This window comes from Thamnophis sirtalis, unplaced genomic scaffold (genome assembly GCF_051295495.1).
Source record: "Thamnophis sirtalis isolate CommonGarterSnake01/CBP01778 unplaced genomic scaffold, rThaSir2_p1.2 scaffold_9, whole genome shotgun sequence".
Classification (NCBI taxonomy): domain Eukaryota; kingdom Metazoa; phylum Chordata; class Lepidosauria; order Squamata; family Natricidae; genus Thamnophis; species Thamnophis sirtalis.
The window spans coordinates 76,239,329-76,262,765 of record NW_028261389.1 but is presented as its reverse complement, the minus strand read 5'-3'; the positions used below and the strand labels follow the sequence as shown (position 1 = coordinate 76,262,765).

Here is a 23,437-nt window from a genome sequence, read left to right as displayed (position 1 = left end):
CGACGAAAGCGCGCATTTGACGTCATCACAGCGTGACGAAAACATCGCGCTGTGATCGAAAAATGTAAAAATAAAGCGAAAACCTTACCCTAACCCCCCCAAACCTAACCCTTAACCTAACCCTAAATCTAACCCTAAACCTAACTGTTAACGTAACGCTAAACCTAACGCTAACCCTTAACCTAACGCTAAACATAACCCTAACGCTCTAAACCTAACCCTTAACCTAACCCTAACCCTTACCTTTATGTGAATCGGCTTGCTTTAATTTAATTTTTATTTCAATTTTTATTTTTTTTCGTCGCGCTGTGATGACGTCAAATGCGCGCTTTCGTCGATCACGCTTTTGTGGACCGCGGTTTTGACAGGTCACGATTTTAGCACATGTGCTCAAAAGCCTGATTGGGTTTTTATTATCCGGGTGTGTTTGTGTGTCTTATTTTCAGGGAAACAAGTTAGGTCGATGGTTCTACCGGATCAGTCCTGCTGATATATCAAGAATATCTTGAGGAGTCTGTCCATTGGACTGAAATAAATAAAGCCAGAATCCCAAATACTAAAAGGAATTAATTGAGGAGAGAGGAAAAATACAGGAAATAAAAAGGAAGGGGGATAATCATGTATGCGCTGAATTCCAAATGAAATCAGCTCTAATTAAGCTAGTTACTTATTAAGCCATAATCCAAGATCCTGGACTTTGGAACAAGCTTAGAATTCCTGAGAAAATATTTGGGCCTTCGAATTTGATGATGTGTACTGGTTCCTTGATCCGCCTTTAACCTTTGAGCACCTTCTCAATTTTATAACATGAAGAGGATGAGTTAAATATATAAAGGGTCTCGCTCAGGGGTATCCAGTCTTCACAACTTTAAAAAGTGTGGACTTCAGCTCTCAGAATTCCCCAGCCAGCCATGGGAACTCTTGAGATCTGAAGTCCACAAGTCTTAAAAAGTTGCCAAGGGTGGACCTTCCCTCTACATAGTTTATGAATATAGATCCTTGTTTTATTCTTTATGAATGCACATTCTTCTGGAGAAAAGAGACCAGTGCTTTGGCCTACTTTAAGCGTATCTGCAGTGTCATTATTCTTAGTGAATAAATTGAGAATTTATCTGGTCGTCAAGAGCTACCTTCCTAATTATTGTTTTTGCGCTAGCCTTGTTTCTGCCACTTCTGCAGTTTTCCGAAAACAATTGTATAAGAGAGAGTTTGGGAAAACGAAAGAACGAATCCTCCTCAGCATAAAGTGAATTTGCCAAATGTTTTGTAAGGGGGCGGTGAGGGAAAAAAGAGGGAGAAGGAATTGTGGTAAGTCGAAAAATACAGTCAGGAGTGCTTAATTTTCAACTGGGTTCGAAATCGTAAAAATATAGCTCCTCGGCGAAGTGTGATATTCTTATATTTTAAATTTTGAACTAAATTACAAAATAACTGGTAGTATGTCGTCTGCCTCTTCCCACTCCCAGCCGTGTGAATGTTTGGGCTAGAGTAACCAGTCTCATCCCAACCATGAAGGTTGGTGATAATCAGTCACACTTGAAAGGAAGCTGAATAGATGGTTCGAAGATGTAGATATTACAGAGCTTATCTGTATTTTTTTAAATACAAAGCACGTGTTTTTACCACTAAACTATAAAGTTTGATGTAAACAAGGGTTGCTTGTTTGCTCTCTGTGCGCACACATAGTCATTATAGAAGATTTTGCTTAGTAGATAAGACAATGTTGTGGCACCTTCTGAAGGGTGTTAGCACCATTAGCATTCCATGGAATTGCTGCTTTGAAATCCTTTTGCTAAGTAGCTTTTGAGAAAAGAGGAAGGGCTCCCTTTTTTAGGTGCTAGAATTAAAACATAGACCAGTGATGTACCCAAATCAGAATGCGCATATGCGCACGTCAGAAGCACGAAGACTAGCAGGCCGGTGCCTATGCACATGTGGGCCAGCTGGTGGTCTGGCTCCCAGCGTGCACATGCGCGCCAGCCAGCTGGTCTTTGAGCTTCGGGGGCTCCGGTTTGAGCATGCCGTGCGTACCCACAGAGGGAGCTCTAGCATGCGTGCCATAAGTTCTTCACCACGGACATAAGACTATTTATTATCATTTTAGCATAGTGTTTTTTACAGATTGGAGTGGTAAGGAAAAGTCCCCTGTCTTCCCACTACAGTAGTCCTCAACCAGTGGTGGGTTTCAAAATGTTTTAGAACCTCTTCTGTAGGTGTTACTTGCTGTGTGGGAGTGGCTTGCCGGCCATGTGACCGGGTGGGAGTGGCTTGCAAGCCATGTGACCAGGTGGGAGTGGCCAACTTGTAAAATGTGGTTGATGCAGGAGGGGGTGCACAGGTAAACCCACCAGTGGCTGGCCAGGTTAGGTGGTCTTAATAGAATGGACCTTATAAATTCATATTAGCTTGGCTTTTCATTCTAGTGCCCTGGAGTTCCAAAGTTGACTTTTAGCTGGAGTGAACTTTCTCTCCAACTTCCTCATAAGTATTAAAAATAGGGTGAAACTCACTTAACAATGCTCTTGCTTAGCAACCAAAATGTTGGCTCAGAAACTCTGGCATTTGAAGCACGCAAGTCTTAAAGCTGTCAAGTTACAAGACCCTTGCGCCCCTAACCCTTTAGGGGGAAAAAAAATCCCCTGGGTGTTCAAACTTGGCAGCTTTAAGACTTGTGGACTTCAACTCCCAGAATTCCTCCTCCAGTCATGTTGGCTGAGGAACTCTGGCACTGAAGTGTGCAAGTCTTAAAGCTGTCAAGTTACAAGACCCTTGCACCCGTAACCCTTTAGGGGGGGAAAAAACCCCAGGGGTGTTCAAATTTGACAGCTTTAAGACTTGTGGACTTCAGCTCCCAGACATCCCTGTCCCTTCCAAAGTAGATTAAAACTTAAAACCAAAAGAGTCACCATCTGCTGTCTGGACAGGTGGTTATGAAAAGGTTTATTGAAAAGAAGCAGTAATTGGGTATATTGGGCTGGATATGTACAGTGTGTGTGTATATGTCCTTTTATGTTATTTGTGTAATTTTATATGGATACAAACTGGTATTTACTCAGTCTCTGGTGTTGCAACTATAGGTTACATCAGAAACACAAATGGTTACCATACGTTACAACTGTGATACAAAATAGTTAAAATGCCATTCACCTTTTTATACAGAGACAAAGGGAAATTATTATTTGTTTTTGGTATATCCAACCAGTTAATATTTTCCTGAAAATTAAATCTAAAAAAAAAAAGAAGAATAGAAAGGGATGAACAAAATAAATAACTTTATTAAGTCATTCTCACATTTGCAGATTCTGGAGGCCAATACTGTCTAACCCAGTTTTTAAAAACTTCTAAGAGAAATGTCTGAAATAAGCTTTAAATAACACTGTTGATACCTGCATAGATACCTTCACCCCTCTCCAAAAGGTATTTAAATCAAACTGATTGGAAATATGGACCAATCTCTAGCTTTCTTTAAGTAGAGAAACGTATATTGACTTAAGAAGACAAAACTCCAGGGGGAAACCATAAATACGCCATTAGATGTTAGATTTGATTTTGGAATTAAATGCCTATTTCAAAATGTTTTGATATTTTTCTTTTTTTAACCTCTGAAATAGTTTGTCTAGTTACAAATTTACAATCAAAAGGAATAAAACAAAATATAAGCAATTCCCTTAAAGCTAATACTGGGAGAGTTAATATTTTGGGGACAGCTGATATTAAAAGAGATGTGCTATACATGGGTACATGGCATGATTGTGTGTATATATATATATATATATATATATATATATATATATATATGTATGTATGTATGTATGTATGTATGTATGTATGCATGCATGCATGCATGCATGCATGCATGCATGCATGCATGCATGCATATATATATATATATATTATAATAATTATAATTATATAATTATAATTATTATAATATTACATATTACATAATCGTATCTAGTTCCACCGAATGAATTCTTTCTGAGCAAAACATAGCTTCAACCTGCACTTGAATGCAGTTTTTGTCTCTAAAAGCATTTTGCTGCTTCTGCTAATACATCTATTTGCAAAGCTGCAGAGGGAGCACTCAGGGTGTATGTCACATTTCAGGTTTACCTGGAATCCTGGTTAGTTTCACTTCTCAGTTGTGGAAAGGTCTGTTTTGTGGACTGTTGTATAGAGTTGCGTAGAATAGAATAGGAATAGAATAGAATAAAGTAGAATAGAATATTAGAATAGGGTAGAGTAGAATAAGAATAAGAATAGAGTAGAATAGAATATTAGAATAGAGTAGAAGAGTAGAATATTAGAATAGAGTAGAATAGAATATTAGAGTAAATATAATAGAATATTAGAATATAGAGTAGAATAGAACAGAATATTAGAGTAGAATAGAGTAGAATAGAATAGAACAGAATATTAGAGTAGAATAGAATATTAGAGTAGAATACAATTGAATAGAATAGAATAACAGAGTTGGAAAGGTCCAGCCATCTGCTCAGGCAGGAATCCCTATAGCATTTCAGACAAATGGTTGTCCAACCTCTTCTTAAAAACTTCCAGTGTTGGGGCATTCACAATTTCTGGAGGCAAATTGTTCCACTGGTTAATTGTTCTCACTATGAGGAAATGTCTCCTTAGTTCTCAGTTGCTTCTCTCCTTGATTAGTTTCCATCCATTGTTTCTTATCCTGCCCTCAGGTGCTTTGGAGAATAGGTTGATCCCCTCTTCTTTGGGGCAGCCCCTCAAATACTGGAACACCGCTACCATGTCACCTGTAGTCCTTCTTTTCATTAAATTAGACATACTCAATTCCAGCAACCATTCGTCATCTCTTTTAGCCTCCAGTCCCCTAATCATCTAAAATGGAAAAGAAGAAGGGATGCCCCAAAATTGCCAGCCTACAATTGAAAAGGAGCGATGAATATTCCTTCTAAAATTTGGGGAGGGGGATTTGAGCAAGCAAGAGGTCACGAAAACGATCCTTGGGGGGGAAAAAAGGTTGTAGCCCCATGCTTTAAATTTGCATATTTTTTCCCCCACTCTTCTTATGGACCTAAATGTTTTCTTAACTTATCTTATTGCAGGTGACACATTACAAACAGTATCCTCCCAACACAACTAAAGTTTATTCATACTTTGAATGTCGTGAAAAGAAGACGGAGAACTCCAAATTTAGGAAGGTCAAATACGAGGAAACGGTTTTTTACGGATTGCAGTACATACTTAATAAATACTTACAAGGTACATTTTTCCCCCCTCCTATATTTTCAAATGCCGCCTTTCCATATTGTCACTCTCATTCCCTGATGTTATTTCTAGCTGGGATAAGAATAATTTTTGATATGTCTTAGGTTGGAGTTATATCATGGATAAGTCATAAAAAGAATCTTTGAATTGTCCTTGAATATGTGCCGTACTTGTTTTATCCTGAATTAATTGTCTAGATCAGGAATGCCAAACTCACGATCCGGCCTGCGAGATGCTTAAATTAGGGCCAGGGGGAGGCCTGAAAATATCAAAGGACTAGCCCGCAGTGTTTCTGCCGGCCAAAAGGCCCCCTGTGTGCCCCCCCCAGCCCATATTTGGCTTCCCCAGCCTCCAGCAGCACTCTGCCGGCCAAAAACAGGCCTTATGGAGCCTCCGCATGGAAGTACAGCCCGTTTTGGCTGGCAAGGTGTTTCAGGAGGTGTCCGTCCTATCTCCCTTCCCCCATACCCTACTAGCCCGCAGAGGAGAACTCAGTGGTGGGTTGTGACCGGTACACCCCAGTACATGCGTACCGGTGCCTGCTGGGAGCACCGAGTACCATTTAGGGGTTCATCGACAAATGCGCGTATGACAAAAGCGCGCCGACAAAAGCGCGCCGAGCAAACCGCAAGGTCAATATAGCGCGCCAACAAAAGCACGCCTTCAACAAACAACGCCAAAACAACGTAATAAACCTAACCCTAACCCTGAACCTAACCCTAACCCTTACCTTAACCCTAATCCTGCTTTTGTGGGTGCGGTTTTGTCGGCGCGCTGTTGTGGGCGCTATATTGACCTCGCAGTTTTCTCACCACGGTTTTGTCGGCACGCTTTTGTCGTGCGTGCATTTGTCAGGTCACGCCATTTAGGTACGGTGCTCTGGAGGGCCCACCCGCCAGCCCGCGCTCCTTACCGGTATTTGAGCCGTTCAGGGCTTCCGCACACGGACATGGAGCGTAGGGCACCTGCGCGACGAAATGGAGGCCAGGGGCAATGCATGCAAGTGGCGGCAAGTGGCCTCAAAAGAAGGCAAGACAAGGTGGTATGCGAGGCCTGGTACGTAGGGCAGCTCCACCCCACCACATCCTCACCCTAGTTTGTTTTTTACCTCTGTGCCTCGCCCCACCTCCTGCACCCTGGGGTGGGCGGGGTCTTAATTGGGTCTAATTTTGTGGGTGGGGCTTAATTTGAGCGCATGCGCTCAACAACATGGTAGGGGCTTCTTTTCAGGTGGTTCGTCTTTTTGGAGAAACACGGTAATATTTTTTGATGTATTATTTAAATTTCACACACACACACACACACACACTGTATTGCCAAACCAACTTTCAGAGCAGATAACTCCTGTCCGAAACAGACTTTCTTTGAGTACATAATACAGTTTGAATTCTTCCATAGGCAGAGTGGTAACCAAAGAGAAAATACAGGCAGCCAAAGAAGTATACAGGGAACATTTTCAAGACGATGTCTTCAATGAAACAGGATGGACCTATATTCTTGAGGTAAAAACAAGTTGCATTAATGTTTGCATTTAGTGGAATGTTGCATCCAGGAGTTGGATTCTACTGGTTCAGGCGGTTTGGGTGATTTTTCTTGCAGGTGATTCGTTACCCCAACTAGGTAACACCATCAGGGCACTTATGACATGATGGCTACCTGGTGATGGTTACCTGTTCTGACCCCCTCCTCCGTCCAGTAACGAATGCCGAGACAAGCTTAACTGGAATGTACTTTATTAGCAAGAAACCAAAACCTTGGTGGCTGAAAGCCAAGCATAACAAACAGATAAGGACTTTGGCAGCAACTCAGACAAATCCAGCAATCCATCCTGCCAAGCTAGTTACAGAAGTTCTCCAACTTTTAGTCAATGCGTTGATTCCTGCAAAGAGGGGCGTGTGCACAAGCAGTCCTTATTATAGTCTGGAGATGAGCCTAATGACCACCAGCTGAGTACAATTACCTCCTGTACTTGTGCAACTGTTCCTGACGCCTATTAGCTCTTCGGTGCTGGACATCCAGGAATAACTCACTGCTGGCGTCCGGATCACTCTCCCTTGTCTCCTCCCCACTGGTCCAAGGCTCAGGCGCCTCCTGGTAGCCAACCAGCCTCTCTGCGCCCTGCTCGGAGTCAGAACCCTGTCCAGGGTCCTCCACATCCTCCAGGGCCAACTCATAGGGCCCCTCGCTGTCGGAGTCTGGTGGCAGCTTCAACGGCTCCTGCTAGGCCACAACAGTTACCTAGTTGGGGTAATAAAACATCTGCAAAAAACCCACCGAGTTCAGAAAGCGCTAAGGACACCTCAATCAGAACTGAAGAAGCTTCTTGGAGGAGAAGCGAAGCATCTTCAAGGAAAAAACAAAGAAAGTCCAGTAGCCTTTTGAAAAAGCATCTTTGGGACTTCTAAAATAGCTTTTTAACATTTGTTCTGTGACTAAAGATCTCTTGATAATTTATATATGAATTAATAGATTAGTTTTATCTCGAATATGGTCCTTAAAATCAGAAGTTTTGGATTTTTTCCCCTGCTATATCACAAACCTCTTTATTTCTTCTTAAGAAGTTCGTATTCCTTGGGGGAATCATTATTTTGTTTCCGAAGTAGTGTGTTCTGTTCATACCCAAAATATGTTGCTAGTTTGGCTAATAAAAAAAACGGTAATTGAAAAGATGACATTATAATTCAATGTTCTTTTAAGCAAACCAGAGAAATCTGTAGCAGTATCTTTAAATATCTAAATGCCGTTAGTTTAAAAAATACGTACAGTGGTACTTTGATACTCAACTGCTTTGAAACTCATCAAATTTGGTATTCAACGCATTTTGACGTGAAAATTTTGTCCCAATACTCATCATTTGTTTGGTACTCAGTGCAGAAGCTAGAACTTAGCAGTGTCATCTGCCTTGTGACTCACTATATCAGCGGCCTCCAAAGTTTTGGGCATCAGGGACCAGTTCCATGGACCAGGGAGTTGGGGACCCCTGAACTATATTATTCCTTGGAGGCATTTGTTTGGTACTCATCGTTTTTGGTACTCAATTAACAACGAGTACCAAGGTACCACTGTATTTATATTGAAACCTTATTTTTCATCCGGCTAAAATAGATGGTGGTATTTGAGTGTTTTCAAAACCATCCTTCTGTTTCTCTTTTACATCACAGAAGTATGATGGCCGTCTTCCTATTGAAATAAAGGCTGTTCCCGAGGGATTTGTCATTCCCAGAGGAAATGTACTTTTCACAGTTGAAAACACGGATCCAAACTGTTACTGGCTCACAAACTGGATTGAGGTGGGTAATGTGGAATTTTAAATAGATTAATGGGCGCTATGATGGAGATGTAGAAAAAATGAAGAGTGCGTAGAAACTAGATCGGACGAATTCCTCCACTTCTGGGCCAATGAGTAAAAGTTGAACATAGAATAAGAGAGTTGGAAGGGACCTTGGAGATCTTCTAGTCCAACCCCCTGCTTCTGCAGAAGAGCCTATGTCATTCTATACCAGGGCTCTGGAGCCGCATGTGGCTCTTTCATCCCTCTGCTGCGGCTCCCTGTCACCGGTCAGCTTCACAATTGATAGGGCTTTCAGTTAGGACAGGTAGAAGAAATGGGACACCGCGCTAGGAGGAGACTTAATGGTGGGGGAACTGGACTTCTGGTTGGCAGGAGAAAAAGGATGCCATGGTAGGAGGAGACTCTATGGTGGGGGATGCCATGCTAGGAGGAGACTCTATGGTGGGGGAACTGGACTTCTGGTCGGCAGGAGAAAAAGGATGCCATGCTAGGAGGAGACTCTATGGTGGGGGAACTGGACTTCTGGTTGGCAGGAGAAAAAGGATGCCATGGTAGGAGGAGACTCTATGGTGGGGGATGCCATGCTAGGAGGAGACTCTATGGTGGGGGAACTGGACTTCTGGTCGGCAGGAGAAAAAGGATGCCATGCTAGGAGGAGACTCTATGGTGGGGGAACTGGACTTCTGGTCGGCAGGAGAAAAAGGATGCCATGCTAGGAGGAGACTCTATGGTTGGGGGTGGGGGAATTGGACTTCCAGTTGGCTCCAGAATTGAACGGGGGACTTCCTGTTAGGACATTTGGGGCTCTTTTGAGTGTTTAAGGTTGTCTAGGCAAATCGATGTCCAATCTCTTCTTCAAAAGCCAATTGTAGCCATAAATTGAGGATTACCTGTGTGTGTGTGTGTGTGTGTGTGTGTGTGTGTGTGTGTGCGTGCTTTTGAAGCAGGCATCAGAATTTCATTTTTTAATGTCCAGTGTGCTCACAGGAAAAAAAAAGTGGGAAAAAAGTTATCTTATTGATGGTGTGTATACCTTATTCTTTTGCTAGACCATTCTTGTTCAGTCATGGTACCCCATCACCGTCGCTACAAACTCCAGGGAGCAGAAGAAGATACTGGCGAAATACTTGTTGGAAACCTCAGGCAGTTTAGAAGGACTGGAATACAAGCTTCATGACTTCGGTTACAGAGGCGTCTCTTCGCAAGAGGTAACGTTTCTCGATCAGCGTAGTTTTTGCACTATAAGACGCACCATGATTTTGAAGAGGCAATTTTTTTAAAAAAAAGCTTTTGTACTCGGCAGGCCTCCCAAACCTTTACACGCCTCATTTTTTGCAAAAAAGAAAAAAAGGGGGGGGGGCATGCAGAGCTTTGGGAGGCTTGTAGAGTGCTCCTGGGGACTTGGGGGGGGGGGGGGAAAGCGAGCAAAAAATTGCCCATTTTGTGCTCGATTGTGCCCTCCCCAGCCACCAGGAGCACTCTGAAAGCCTCCTAAAGGCTCTGCAAAGCCATTTTGTTGAAGGGGGCAGGGTTTCGGGAGGCCAAAAATACTGTGTTCAGTGTATAAGACGCCCACCCAGATTTTCGCCCTCTTTTGGGGGGGTAGAAGGTGCGTCTTACACTCCAAAAAATATGGTACTTAACTTACTGTATTTTTCGGAGTATAAGATGCACCGGAGTATAAGACGCACCAAGGTTTTGAAGAGGCAAATTAAAAACAAAGTAGGTAGGGAGACAGAGAGGGGGGGGGACAGAGAGGGAGGGAGGGAGGGGAGAGAGAGAGAGAGATTGAAATACAGTAGGGAGGGAGGGAGGGAGAGTAGGTAGGTAGGTAGGTAGAGGGGGAGAGAGAGAGAGAGAAATACAGTAGGTAGGTAGAGGGAGAGAGAGGGGGGAGGTAGGTTAGGGAGGTAGGGAGGTAGGTAGATAGGTAGATGTTTCCAGGTGTATTTATCCATGTGCTGGAGAAGGAAATCGCTGACAATCTGCAGCACCTAAGACTTTGTTTCTGCTGGCACAGCACTTGATCAATCTAATTCTCATCAATCACTTTAACTAAGGAGCTTTCCGAAAGGGGGGGAAAACAGATTTTGCACTCTGCAACCTCCCCAAAACGACCTGTTTTTCACTCATATCTGCCCTCCCCAGCCCCCAGGAGCTCTCTGAAAGCCTCCTAAAGACTATGCACGGCCATTTTGTTGAAGAGGCGGGGCTTCGGGAGGCAAAAAAAAAATTGCTGTATCCGGTGTATAAGATGCACCCAGATTTTCAGCCTCTTTTTTTGAAGGGGAAAAAGGTGCGTCTTATACTCTGAAAAAATACGGTAGCTTGAAAACATTGGCGGAGCATCCTCAGAGGGTTTACAACACAGGCCTAACCACTTATGCCCTAAATTAAAGCTGTGGAATGATGACATCCATGAAAACGTGGCCTAAAAAATGGCAGCATGTAGAGAATGGAATGGAATTCTATCCCTGGGAATGAAAAGCTACAGGAAAATGTTAAAAACTAAGTTAGCAGCACTTGTTTAAAAATATGGGAGAAGAATTGCTGAAAAAAACACACAAGCGAACATCCCCGGACAGATATTCCAAAGTCCAGGATATACAGCTAGTCCTCAAACTTACAATAGTTCATTTAGTGGCAGTTCAAATCTACAACATCACTGGAAAAAGTGACATGGCCGTTTTTCACGCTCACGACCGTTGCAGTTTCCCCGTGATCCAAATACAATATAGCGCTTGGCCACTGATTCATATTTATGACCGTTGCAGTGTCCCCCTTTTGTGAGCTTCTGAGAAGCCAGGGCAATGGGGAAGCCAGATTCACTTAACAACCGTGCTGCTAACTTTAACAACTGCAATGATTCACTTAACAACGGTGTCGAGAAAGGTCGTAAAATGGGGCAAAGTCCCACTGTCTCTCTTAGCAACATAAATCTGCTCTCAGCCATTTGCTGACTCTCCGAACAGAACAGCCTGTTTATTTTATTTTATTATAATTATTTCGAGAATTTATATAGTCACCGACTCGCATACGGCGACTATATAAGGCCAGGGTCTCCAACTTCGGCCATTTTGCGACTTGTGGACTTCAACTTCCAGAATTCCTCAGCCTGCCATGCTGACCGAGGGATTCTGAGAGCTGAAGTCCACAAGTGTAAACTGGGCCAAAGTTAAAAGGTAAAGGTTCCCCTTGTACATATGTGCTAGTCGTTTCCCGACTCTAGGGGGCGGTGCTCATCTCCGTTTCAAAGCCGAAGAGCCAGCGCTGTCCGAAGACGTCTCCGTGGTCATGTGGCCGGCATGACTCAACGCCAAAGGTGGGCAGAACGCTGTTCCCTTCCCACCAAAGGTGGTTCCTGTTTTTCTACTTGCATTTTTTACATGCTTTCGAACTGCTAGGTTGGCAGAAGCTGGGACAAGGAACGGGAGCTCTCTCCATTACGCGACCCTAGGGATTCGAACTGCCGAACTGCCAACCTTTCTGATCGGCAAGTCTTACCCACTGAGCCACCCTCTAACTGGGCCAAGATTGGAGACCCCCTAATATATTTGGTTATACGCAGGTAGTCGTCGTATGAGGACTACAAGCCAAGCATTCTGTTGCTAAGCAAGGCAGTTGTTGGGTGAGCTTTTGCAACCTTTTTGCCACCGTTGTTAAGCGAATCACTGCAGGTGTGACGTGAAGCATGCCGTCATTAAGCAAATCCAGCTTCCCCCATTGACTTATTGCTTATTGGAGGCCGGAAGGTCGCAAAAGGGGATCATGTGACTATGGGACACTGCAACGGCCGTAAGTGTGAGAACTGGTTAGAACTCACTTTTCTTTCGGTGCCTTTGGAACTCCGCAAATGGTCACTAAGCTGAGGACTGCCCATGATGCCTTTTGGATGTATGTTATAAAACCGGGGCAAGGACTGCTGAATTCGAATCTATAGCGTTCATTAAAACATAAATCGTCATTTTTCCCAGACGGCCGGAATCGGAGCGTCGGCACATTTGGTGAACTTCAAAGGCACGGATACCGTAGCCGGAATTGCTTTGATTAAGAAGTATTATGGCACAAAAGACCCTGTTCCGGGTTATTCCATTCCGGCTGCTGAACACAGGTAGGTGTTCCATGGATATTCGACATAGCGAATATCTTTTCTTCTAGTTACCCTTATCAGGTGACAGCTATGAAAATCTCCATAGATGTCTTCTCTCTCTGTCCCTCTTTCCGTCTCTATCATCTGCCTGCCTTTCTGTCCGTCCGTCCATCCATCCATCCATCCATCCATCCATCCATCCATCCATCCATCCATCCATCCATCTATCTATCTATCTCTATCCCTGTCTGTCATCTGTATATCTGTCTGTCTATATCTATCACCTTTTTCCCTATGTCTGTCTATCCCTCTCTGTTTGTCATCTGTCTCTCTGTCCGTCTGTCTGTCTATATCTATCTGTTTGCCTCCCTGCCCACCCACCCACCCACCCACCCACCCACCCACATCTATCTATCTATCTATCTATCTATCTATCTATCTATCTATCTATCTATCTATCTATCTATCTATCTCTATCCCTGTCTGTCATCTGTATATCTGTCTGTCTATATCTATCTATCACCTTTTTCCCTATGTCTGTCTCTCTATCCCTCTCTGTCTGTCATCTGTCTCTCTGTCCGTCTGTCTGTCTATATCTGTTTGCATGCCTGCCTACCCACCCACCCACCCATCCACATCTATCTATCTATCTATCTATCTATCTATCTATCTATCTATCTATCATCTATCTATCTATCTATCTATCTATCTATCTATCTATCTATCTATCTATCTATCTATCTATCTATCTATCTATCTATCTATCTATCTATCTATCTATCTATCTATCTATCTTCCATATCTCGGTCTATCCCTGTCCATCATCTGTACCTCTGTGTGTGTCTCTATCTAGCCACACACAATACATACATACAAACTCCACCCGTGCCACATAGTTGCAGTTCATTAGAAATTCTGATACCAATCAGTAATATCTAGCAGCATTCAGCGTTCGGTTTATTTTATTTGATGCTTTATAGATTCATTAAAAAGTAACGAAAGATTCAATTTCTTGAATTAATTCATACCGACGTCTACATTTGCGTTTACAGTTCCTTTTTCTAAATTGATAGTCACTTACACGTAATTTATAATAAAAATAATAATATTGTTTTCATTCCAAACGCATCAGTGCCCTGTTTTGGGATTATTATTTTTTTAATAAAAATTGTCACGGGTAAGAGTATTATTGGTCCAAGGTTTCCTTGATTTTAATTAGGCTCATTTGAGACTCTTCATCATTAAGTTCTTTTGGGAAATCAATGCTACTCGTAACAAAACGGATGATTTAAGTATCATTAATCTATCTACGGGGGGGGGGGGGAGCAGCTGCTTGAGACAGGAGCCATAGAAAAGTACCAGAAGGCAGTGAAAATTTTTAACTCTTTGACAGGAATGAAAACATTATCTAAACTTGCTCCAAGAAAAACAAACAAAACCACTGAGGTCACCGACTGGTGGTTCACCAGAAAATTTTGGTGGTCCACAGAAAAATTATTCACATTTTTTTATATTGCGCCAAATCAGGGGTCCTCAAACTACGGCCCCTGGGACGGATACGTGCAATGAACGTTTGTGTTACTGCCGAGAATCTCCCCCATCGGGGTCTTTTTGTGCAGGTCGGAGGGGGACAGAAATTTCGGCATGGGGTCTGCTTCAGCCTCCTGGTGGGGGGCTTTGGCGAAGGCTGGAGGGAAGCACCGCTGGTGGCGAAGAGCCGTAGGGCCTCGTTCCAGTGGGACTGGAACTGGCTGACCATCTCAGCCCGCTGAGCCTCCAGGCGCCGGTACCTGGCCTTGCACTCCCGCAGGTCTTCCCTCTGCTTGGAATGCCTCTGCTCCTAGTCCTCAGTGAGGTGCTTCCGCTGAGCCTCCTTCTCGGGTCAGATCCAATTTGAACTGAGCTGTTTTGCCAACCCTTTCTCTTGGTGGCTGCTTAGCTCCAACAAATGCTTCCTGTTTGGGCGCTAAGCAGCCTGGGCGGAGAGGCGAGAAGTGGCTGGGAGGGGCAAGTAGAGGCCGGTTTGGCGCCCCTCGATGTGAGTGACATCAAGTCGGCCACGCCCACCCAGTCACATGACCACCTAGGCACGCCAGATATTAGTGGTCTGAGATTTAAAATTATGAATGTGGTGGTCCTTGAGGCCCAAAAGATTGGGGACTCCTGACCTAAAGGACTTCTGAGCCACAATCAGAAGCGTAGAAAAGGATAACGAATGCCTCCGAAATTAATCCACACCTCTTCTTCTTCCAGTACTATAACAGCTTGGGGGAAAGACCACGAAAAAGACGCTTTCGAACATATTGTGACCCAGTTCTCTTCAGTGCCTGTATCTGTGGTCAGCGACAGTTACGACATTTACAATGCTTGCGAAAAAATCTGGGGTGAGGATTTAAGGCATTTGATTGAGTCGAGAAGTGCGAAAGCTCCCCTCATTATCCGGCCAGATTCCGGGAACCCTCTTGACACCGTGCTGAAGGTAAGGGCTCGGAAGTTAAAAGATTTCCAAATCACAAGAGTAAGATCCATTCTTGCTAAATCCCTAATTCAGTGCAGGCCGCTTATGTTCTGACCTAGGCAGTGGTGGGTTTCAAAAATTGTCCGAACCTACTCTGTGGGTGTGGCCTCCTTTGTGGGAGTGGCTTGCCGCCCATGTGACCAGATTGGAGTGGCTTGCCGCCCATGTGACCGGATATGAAGATGCCGACGACACTTGTCAGAACCACCTTAAATTACCTCACACGCAGCCCTGGCATGCATAAGAATAGGATGTAAACTTGTTTTTTAAAAGGCATCTTTGGTTTGCGTTAAAACAACTTCAACACACGCAATGTTCTGATTGCACCACAAACGCAGAAGTCATCCTTACCTTTCACAGAGGCCCTGAGTTTTATAAATAGGAGCATGATAGTGTAGAATAATCCTATCCAAGGACCAGTGGTGGGTTTCAAAAAATTTTGGAGCCTCTTCTGTAGGTGTGGCCTGCTTTCCGGGTCCACTGGTGGAACCTCTTCTAACCGGTTCGGTAGATTTGACGAACCGGTTCTACCGAATAGGTGCGAACTGGTAGGAACCCACCTCTGGACCTAGGCCTCCTGAGATCATGAAGCCGACTCCTTGTCCTGATAAAGCCCCTTTTTATTTAGTTTAAAGGGAATTCCTCTCCAGCAAAGTCCCGGCCAGCAGTCTTTCCAGAGATTTCACAACTACAGGCCTTTATCAGGCTTGGAGAGCTGCCAGGCCGATATCTTCCAAACTCCACGCTGTAGCAGCAATTACTTGGCAAGAAGTCAGGAACAGATCTTCACCCTAATGGATTGAACTAATTGTCTCCTGCAAACTCCACTCCCCTTTCGCTCCTCTTTATTCCTTATGGGAGGGGCCATTCACCATCCACCTGTGGCTTTACTCCCGAGTTGGCCCTTGTTCCTTAGCTGTTCCCTTCTCCTGGCAGCTTTGCGCATGCGCACACTAGGAACAGGCTCCAGCTGTTCTTCTGCCTCACTGATCTCCGACTCCAAAGGCAGCTGATAACTGGCATACTTGTCGGCTGTGACCAGGGGGGCCTTTGCCCCATCTCTGCCTCCAACGAAAAACCCTCATCAGAGCCTTCCCCAGACTCCAGGACTGGCCCATCTTCCTCCCCAACCTCCTCACTGTCCGAATCTGCCACCAGCTTAGCTCCTTCAACCAGACTTCTTTCTCCCCCGCAAAAAAAAAATTATTGATTTTTTTTAATTGATTACATTGCTTAGCGCTTAACAAACATCGCGTTGTATGGGTATTTAATTCGTTTTAACAATTCTGATTATATCCTTAATCTCCAGCCCATTTTTCCAACCACTAGTAAAATAGGAATAATTTTAATACAGTGAGTGGATTTGAATTTCTCTTCCTTTAGACTTTTTTGTTATTCTGTTTTAAATTTGTTATCCTCCTGCTTTGTTTATTTAATGGAACTATTGGTTGATTTGCTAATATTTATGCTTCTCTCTCTTCCTCCCTCTCCTCCTTCCCCTTCTCTCTAGGTTTTGGAAATTTTAGGAAAGAAGTTCCCCATTTCAGAGAATTCAAAAGGTTATAAAGTGTTGCCACCTTACCTCAGAATTATTCAAGGAGACGGTGTGGATATCAACACATTGCAAGAGGTGCGACTTTTCTCATTAATTTTGTGGTTGTGACGGCTCCTTCACTGGAGGCTTCACTGCCAAATTCTGCAGCCGGCAAATTCTTTCAAGGGAGGATTTACAGTCACAGACCTTATCTGGCTTGGAGAGCTGCCAGGCTGCAGAATTTGGCAAGGAGTCTTAAACGAACTAATTGTCTCCTGCAAACTCCACTCCCCTTTTGCTCCTCTTTTATTCCCTCTGGGAGGGGCCATTCATTGTTCGGCCTTACTCTCAAGTTGACCCCTGTTCTTTTAGCCGTGCCTTTCGTCTGGCCTCTCTGCGCATGCGCACACTGGGAACAGGCTCCAGCTGTTCATCTGCCTCATTGATGTCTGACTCCGAAGGCAGCCGATATCTGGCATACGGCTATGGCTCCCTCTCTGCCTCCGACACAGAGCCCTTATCAGAGCCTTCCCCAGACTCCAGGACTGGCCCATCTTCCTCCCCAACCTCCCCCGCTGTCCGAATCTACTGCCAAGGGCCACAGCAAGCTCCTTGTCCGGAATAATATAGGGTCTCCTGCCTTGAGCAGGGGGTTGGACTAGAAGACCTTCAAGGTCCCTTCCAATTCTGTTATTCTGTCAATTTTTAGATGAGTACTTCAGTTAGCTTTTAACACGGGTGCCATTCAAAACAGCCATGTGCAATTCTGCTCTTAAAATCTGTCTATACAGCATGTGAAAAGCCTTTGAGAAATATTTTTCCTTGTCCCCTGAAATTTCAATAGGAAAATAAATTATCCCTTAATAGCACAGTGCTTCAAAAGCTGTGTTTGCACCGAATGGCTGAAACTAAAAGCTAAAATTTCTCTAGTTGCCTCCCCCCCCCCCTTTCCCCTCCCCTCCTCCTTTCGCTGGCAATTTCCCCCTTCGATTTTTGATCCGTTGCGAGTGCTGTGTTGTCTTTTTATTGCAATTCAGAATATGTTCATTTGGCACAGAAGCTGACGAGGCGCCATACGTAATACGAAATCTCACTTGCGAAATCTTTCTTAACAAAACCTCGCCACATCCTCTTTGCTGTGAATTTCAGGAAGTAAAAAACGCACGGCCCCCTCCTCCCCCAAAAAAACCCCTTGCAGGCCGGGTTGAATTCACTTTGAGGACAAGATACCGCCTCATATTCCTCTGCCGAAGATCGCCATCTTAGCCCCGTGATGCTTTTCGGTGATCTTGTTCAGGGTGTAACTTGACACGTGCAAAATGTCCTTTAACCCTCGGACAGACGCCGTTCAAAGGAAAACCACAGGTTTCTTTAGAAGGGGTGGGGTGAGGAAAGAACTTGCATTTTCAAAATCTTCGGCTTTGGATTATATGTACAAAGAGATAGTTGGACGGAAAGGATCCTCTTTCACAAAAGTGACCTTTCCAAGGTTGAATAACAACCAAGACTGGATTACACCACTGGATGTCTTCATTGGGGCTTCCCACTCAGGATCGATCCAAATCCCCCCCCCCTCTCTATTTATTTTTAACAATTTATCATGTGGGTTGGAAGACGGTTAACAGTGGGTTTTCTAGCTATTCCAGAGTATTTCTTAACGGTAACTAGATAAGGATGCTATCTTTTTTTCATTTTGTGGAGAAATGTAACTTACACAAAAAACAAGAAACAGTCTTACGCAATTTTGTGGATAAACATAACTTACAAAAACAGTCTTCGTTTTTGTAAAGGTAAAAAAGGGTTAGGTTCCCCTCACCCATAAGTGCTAGTCGTTCCCGACTCTAGGGGGCGGTGCTCATCTCCGTTTAAAAGCTGAAGAGGTAGCGCCAGGGGTGGGTTTCTCGCCCCGTTCCAACCGGTTCGGTTGGAACAGGGCCGGCGGCGTCCTCGTGCACGCGCGCGGTGCACGCATGCGTACTAGCGTCTGCGCGACGCTCCAGCTGCTCCTGAACGATCGCACAGGCGCTGTATGCATCCTGCGCATGCGTGGAAGCGCAGAATTCGTCAAAACCAGGTAAGGACCGTGGGCGGGCAGGCGCGCCCTTCGCCGTTCCTGGAAGTTACTTACTTCCGGGTTCGGCGACCAACCGGTTCGCAGGGACCGCCGCGAACCGGTTGAAACCCACCCCTGGGTAGCGCTGTCCGAAGACGTTCTCCATGGTCATGTGGCCAGCATGACTTAACGCCGAAGGCGCATGGAGCGCTGTTTACCTTCCCACCATAGGTGGTTCCTATTTTTCTACTTGCATTTTTACGTGCTTTCGAACTGCTAGGTTGGCAGAAGCTGGGACAAGTAACGGGAGCTCCCTCCGTTACGCGGCGCTAGGGATTCGAATCGCCCAAATGCCGACCTTTCTGATCGACAAGCACAGTGTCTCAGCCACGTACGTCCCTTTCGTTTTTGTAAGTTAACGTTGATCCACAAAAATTGCGTAAGCCAACTTTTTGAAAAAAGTAAGAGTCCCTGTGTGTAGATTATGAGGTGTAGGCTTCATTTAAAATCTGTACTTTGTGCAATGCTTAAAGCGTTTTTTCTGTCGTTTCCAGATCGTGGAGGGCATGAAAAAGCAGAAATGGAGCATTGAAAACATTTCCTTCGGCTCAGGTGGAGCCCTTCTGCAGAAATTAACCAGAGATTTATTGAACTGCTCGTTCAAATGCAGTTACGTGGTTACTAATGGCCTTGGGGTATGTTCTCTAAATGTAATCTTTACTTGAGAGAGGGGGGGAAAAATGGGAATTTACCGAAGTTGGCGTGGGTGTTGAATTCCTTTTAACTTTGACTTCTAGGTTAACGTCTTCAAAGATCCCGTCGCCGATCCCAACAAACGTTCAAAGAAAGGAAGGTTGTCCTTACACCGAACGCCGAACGGAGACTTCGTTACGCTAGAAGAAGGCAAAGGGGATTTAGAAGAATATGGACAGGTAGTTTCAACGCTTCAATGTCCTTTGCGGGCTCAAGGGAATATGTGTCGTGGCCCACCAGCAGAGCTGGCAGCAGATTCGGACAGTGAGGAGGTTGGGGAGGAAGATGGGCCAGTCCTGGAGTCTGGGGAAGGCTCTGACGAGGGCTCTGTGTCGGAGGCAGAGAGGGGGGGGCAGGGCCGTCTAACAGTTATCAGCTGCCGTTGGAGTCAGAGATCAGTGAGGCAGACAAACAGCTGGAGCCTGTTCCCAGTGTGCGCATGCGCAGGGTTGCCAGACGAAGGGAACAGCTAAAGAACAGGGGTCGACTTGGGAGTAAGGCCACAGGTGGACGGTGAATGGCCCCTCCCAGAGGGAATAAAAGAGGAGCGAAAGGGGAGGGGAGTTTGCAGGAGGCAATTAGTTTGGTTCATGACTCTCCGAGGCTCCTTGCCAGGTTTTGCAGAGATTGGCCTGGCAGCTCTCCAATCCAGATAAGGTCTGTGACTATAAATCCTCCCTTGAAAGACTTTGCTGGATGGGAATGAGCAGAATTCACAGTCAATTAATAAAAGGGGTTTTTGTCAGGACAAGGAGTTAGCTTCCTGTTCTTGGGAAGCCTAGGTCAGAACAATATGGATAAATACCTTGTGATGGGGTTTTAGAGCAGAAACACAAACAGGCTTGCTTTCTCCCATAACTGATAAGCTGCCCAGGGTCACCTTGTAGCAGAGATGAGTGGCAGGAAAATTTAATTTATATATATAAAAGCTAAACACCACTCACTCATCACAAAATCTCCAGAACCGTAAAGCCTACAAGCTTGAAATTTGGCATGTATGTTCCTCTTGGCTTCTAGGTGCTCGCTAAGAAAGGATTTTTCCAAATGACCATCAGATCATCAGTATTTCTTATACAGTATTATATTAACACGCGTCGATGCTAAAGAGTTAGATGTTCTACTCACCCTCCCCACCTGAAAGGAACTCTGTTCCAACTGCCAGTTGCCTTATATGGGCTTGGCCAGCACATGACTCATCCGGCCTGCGGGCTGGCCCAATCACATGGTTTCGTAGCAAAGCCCGGGTATCCAGCTAGTAAATAATCATCCGCAGACCGGATGAGTCATGTGCTGGCCAAGCCCATATAAGGCAACTGGTAGTTGGAACAGAGTTCCTTTCAGGTGGGGAGGGAGAGTAGAACGTCTAACTCCTTAGCTCTGTTTTTGCTGGCAGAGGATTACAGGAGGTCGTTGCAGCTGAAAACTGAGCTCAGGAGCCCGTTTTCACTGACAGAGCACTTGGGCCACCACAGCCCCCCCCCCCGACACGAGTGACGTCAAACTGGCCACGCCCACCTCGGCCCTCCAAGGTCAAACACAACTCTGATGCGGCCTTCAATGAAATTGAGTTTGACACCCCTGCTCTAGCGGCTTATTTTAAGTCACTTAATTTTTTGGGTAGATGGCTGTATTATTATTTTTTTACTAACGTCATAACAAATGGTGTTTATTTTGTAGGATTTCCTTCACACGGTGTTTAAAAACGGCGTAGTAACGAAGAAGTACTCCTTCGACGAAATCAGACAAAATGCCAAGTTGAAGACAAATGAATTTTCCGCGGCGTCTCACTAAAGTTTCATTCCATGTTGGTATATGTGCAACAATTATGTACTGATAATTGGTTTCTTGTAGAGATCTGTGTGTTTGTATTTGCCACCTCCTAGCCAAATTATTTGTTGGTTTATGGACATCAATGCCCTATTATGTTTTTCCTTTTAATTTTTGGCCAGTCTAAAATTGACATATTTACAGCCGGAAACCTTGTAATTGTAGAGCCCTTTGCTAGTCGTGAATCAATCCAGTCCGGATCTCAATGAGAACAGTGATGAGATGTTTTATAAATAAATGACTATATCTATATATATCTATAGATATAGATATATATATATAGATATATATAGTAGCATATCGCAAAAGAAAATTTACCGAATAATATCATCGCTTTATGTTTATAATTAACTTGTATTTTTGTACAAAACGGAGATTGTGTAAAATATATTTAAAAAGTTTCAATATTTCCGTCTTTCCAACTTTTTCGTGATTTTTACGAGCACAGACTTTCAAGGAAATAACCGGGGTGGGATGGGGAAGAAAATTCACTGCCTTCTTTTTTTTTGTCCATTGATCAGCAAATAAAACATGGCCTTAAGTTTTATCGTGAAAAATTGTCCTGTTTGGAAGTTTTAATCAGGATAACTCGCTCACAACTCCGGGGGGGGGGGAACCCACTCTCAGTTGTTCTGTCATTAAAAGTCCGGTTTTTTTCTGTGCATCCACCCAATTTATGCAACCACCGAAATGGTCTGATACATGACTTCTATAAATGCAAAACTTTATTTAAGGAGGAGGAGATAAAATATTCACGGGATGCCAAATAATGAGTAATTTATTGTTGCAAAAAAAATTGCCAAGTTTGTCTCTCTCTCGTCAACAGGGAGCCTGCAGTCCTGAATTTGGTGTAAAATCCCATTTGAAATTTAATGGGATTTATTTTCAACTGACTAAAGCTAAGAAATTTCCTTCCAACCCCAGACAAGGGATGTGTGACATTCGGTTTAGGGACAGGTGTCAAACGGTGATATTAATTCTGATTTCCCCCCCCCCCCCCATACATGGTTACAAACGACAAAACGAAAATACTGGATTGAATAGTGCACTTTTTAATTATTATTTTTTTGTATTTTGGTCTTGAGTTTTGCGCGCTTTCTCTCTCTCTCTTTTATCCTCTTTGTCAGACTGGATGTTAAATTGTATAGATGTCTTAAATATATATTTTTTTTGTTAAATAATTCTAATAAAACATGGTTCTAGCCAAATTGTTTTTACACTGCTAGCTTTCACTAAAAAAAAAAAAGAGAACATCAGACAGAGGTTTAAGCATTTTTTTTAAAAAAAAACTTTAAACGCAATGAATCAGATTTTCTTTTTCATGACTGCACTTGAATAATTTTCTACAGATGCTCTGAATCGCTGAGTTGAAGAACAAATTTGTTAACAATAAGGCGCGAGGTATTAAATTCTCAGGTTGAATGGCCAGGGGTGGTCCTTGGAAAAGGGACTTAACCAGTCTTTTGAAGTGGCAATTAAAAAAAAAATAGAGAGGGCTATTCCTTTAAAAAAAAAAAACACTGAATATCTGGAATTTATATTTAAGTTTAAGCAATTATCTGAACAACAGCTGAGTACAGCTTTGAACCACATAAATGAAAGCAAGAGAATGTGCTTTTAAACCCATTTGGAAAGCCATATTTTTAATGTTCTGCTCTGAAATACATTCAATTGCCAGATTTTATTAGGGCAATTATGCCCAATTTTAATCATTTTATTTCTGTTTGATAAGGTTTTGGATATTGTGTGTGCTTAAGATCAGGATGGATGTATTGTTACTTAATTAATTTCCTTAGCACTGAGTTGCAGGCCCAGAAAATAAATAGACTTCAATAAACACACAGGTAGTCTTCTGCGTACGACCACGAATTGAGTCCCAAAATTTCTGTTGCTAAGCGAGACAGCTGTGACGTGAGCTTTGCCCCATTTTACAACCTTTTCTCGCTATAGCTGTTAAGTGAATCGCTGCAGTGGTTTAAGTTAGTCACATGGTTGTTAAGTGAATCTGGCTTCCCCATTGACTTTTGCTTGTCAGAAGGTCGCAACGGGAGATCCTGTGTCGCCGGGACACTGCGGCCGTTGTAAATAGGAGTCAGTTGCCAAGCGTCTGAATTTTGATCACA

The 23,437-nt window shown here is 43.8% G+C and overlaps 1 protein-coding gene across 2 annotated transcripts in view; it reads left to right on the top strand.

Moving 5' to 3' along the window:
- Positions 1-21,871, top strand: part of NAMPT (nicotinamide phosphoribosyltransferase) — a 25,485-nt gene extending 3,614 nt beyond the window's left edge. For both annotated transcript variants that reach the window (XM_087722320.1, XM_087722319.1), the window contains exons 2-11: positions 5,085-5,241; positions 6,646-6,749; positions 8,409-8,537; positions 9,589-9,747; positions 12,514-12,650; positions 14,883-15,108; positions 16,658-16,777; positions 19,289-19,429; positions 19,532-19,666; positions 21,165-21,871. In XM_087722320.1, the coding sequence (XP_087578446.1) occupies positions 5,085-5,241; positions 6,646-6,749; positions 8,409-8,537; positions 9,589-9,747; positions 12,514-12,650; positions 14,883-15,108; positions 16,658-16,777; positions 19,289-19,429; positions 19,532-19,666; positions 21,165-21,278 (1,422 nt within the window). In that variant the 3' untranslated portion in view covers positions 21,279-21,871. The remainder of the gene's footprint in view (positions 1-5,084; positions 5,242-6,645; positions 6,750-8,408; positions 8,538-9,588; positions 9,748-12,513; positions 12,651-14,882; positions 15,109-16,657; positions 16,778-19,288; positions 19,430-19,531; positions 19,667-21,164) is intronic.
- Positions 21,872-23,437: the final 1,566 nt, after the last annotated feature.